The sequence below is a fragment of the Priapulus caudatus genome, unplaced genomic scaffold, assembly GCF_000485595.1.
Source record: "Priapulus caudatus unplaced genomic scaffold, Priapulus_caudatus-5.0.1 Scaffold31, whole genome shotgun sequence".
NCBI lineage: Eukaryota > Metazoa > Priapulida > Priapulimorpha > Priapulimorphida > Priapulidae > Priapulus > Priapulus caudatus.
Genome location: NW_014577092.1, coordinates 637952 through 639268, shown reverse-complemented (window position 1 = coordinate 639268; position 1317 = coordinate 637952). Strand labels below are relative to the sequence as shown.

Here is a 1317-nt window from a genome sequence, read left to right as displayed (position 1 = left end):
TCTCTCTCTCTCGCTCACTCTCATCTTACTACGACAGATTCTCCCCCAGTCGCTCAATCATCCTCCCCTTCCCTTCTTCGCCCCCTCTCTCTCTCACTCTCATCTTACTACGACAGATTCTCCCCCAGTCGCTCAATCATCCTCCCCTTCCCTTCTTCGCCCCCTCTCTCTCTCACTCTCATCTTACTACGACAGATTCTCCCCCAGTCGCTCAATCATCCTCCCCTTCCCTTCTTCGCCCCCTCTCTCTCACTCTCTCATCTTACTACGACAGATTCTCCCCTTCTCTTCCTCGCCCTTCCCCCCTCACCCCTCTCTCTCTCTCCCTCGCTCACTCTCATCTTACTACAACAGATTCTCCAGCAGCCGAGATTCGCCTGCATCGAGAAGATCAAGACGATCGGCTCGACGTACATGTGTGCGAGCGGGCTGACGGGCCAGGATCTGCCGATAGCCGAACGCGTCGCCGTCGTCGCTGACTTCGCTCTCGAGATGAACCGACAGATAAAGATAATCAACGAGCACTCGTACAACAACTTCAAGATGAGGATAGGTAAGGCGGAGCGACACGGGGGTGGGGTGGAGAATCATGGAGCGTGAGAGAGAAGGAGAGGGATAGAAATGGAGAGAGAGGTGCAGGGAGAGCGATGTGAAGTGGGATAGGAGGGTGGAGAAATCGCGGCCGAGAGGAATTATGTGGGGCGAGTGAGATGGAAAGAGCGCGGGCGAGAGAAGTATACGCAGTGTGTGAAGAGTGACATGGGGAGAGATGAGGTGGAACGATGGAGAGATGGAAAGACGGGGGAAGGGAGAGGTGGGGAGATAGAGCGCGCAAGACAGAGAGAGTGAGAGCTATCGAGAAATTGAGAGAAACGGAAAGACATAGACAGGTTGAGAGAGGAAGAGGGAGAAAGAAAGAGAAGGTGCGCGAGGATGAGACAGATAGAGAAAGCGAATGAGAAGAGAAATAGACGCGGAACGAGAGGGGGAGAGAAGGAGGGAGGGATAGAGAAAGAAAGACAGCATGTGAGAACTTTATGAGATCGTAGGTGAGCCGAAACGAAAGCTAGGCGTACGAATCATAGGTATGTGGATATGTGAGGGAGAAACCTAAGAGGTGGCTATGACGAAAGGCAAAAGAGAGACCCGTGTGCGTTTATGCTGAGTAAGACTTGTGTGGTGGCGCTAATAATAATTATTATTATCCATGCGCATAGTTGTAATTGAAAATCGTGTGTCGTCACAGTTAGGGTGTGTGTGTGTGTGTGTGTGTGTATGTGTGTGTGTGTGTGTGTGTGTGTGTGTGTGTGTGTGTGT

General features: G+C 51.8%; 1 protein-coding gene across 1 annotated transcript in view; it reads left to right on the top strand.

Moving 5' to 3' along the window:
- The window catches only part of LOC106816298 (adenylate cyclase type 5-like), a 173536-nt gene that overhangs the window by 151086 nt on the left and 21133 nt on the right, over positions 1-1317 (top strand). Inside the window, exon 17 of the mRNA XM_014820883.1 lies at positions 355-553. Within this exon, the coding sequence (XP_014676369.1) occupies positions 355-553 (199 nt within the window). The remainder of the gene's footprint in view (positions 1-354; positions 554-1317) is intronic.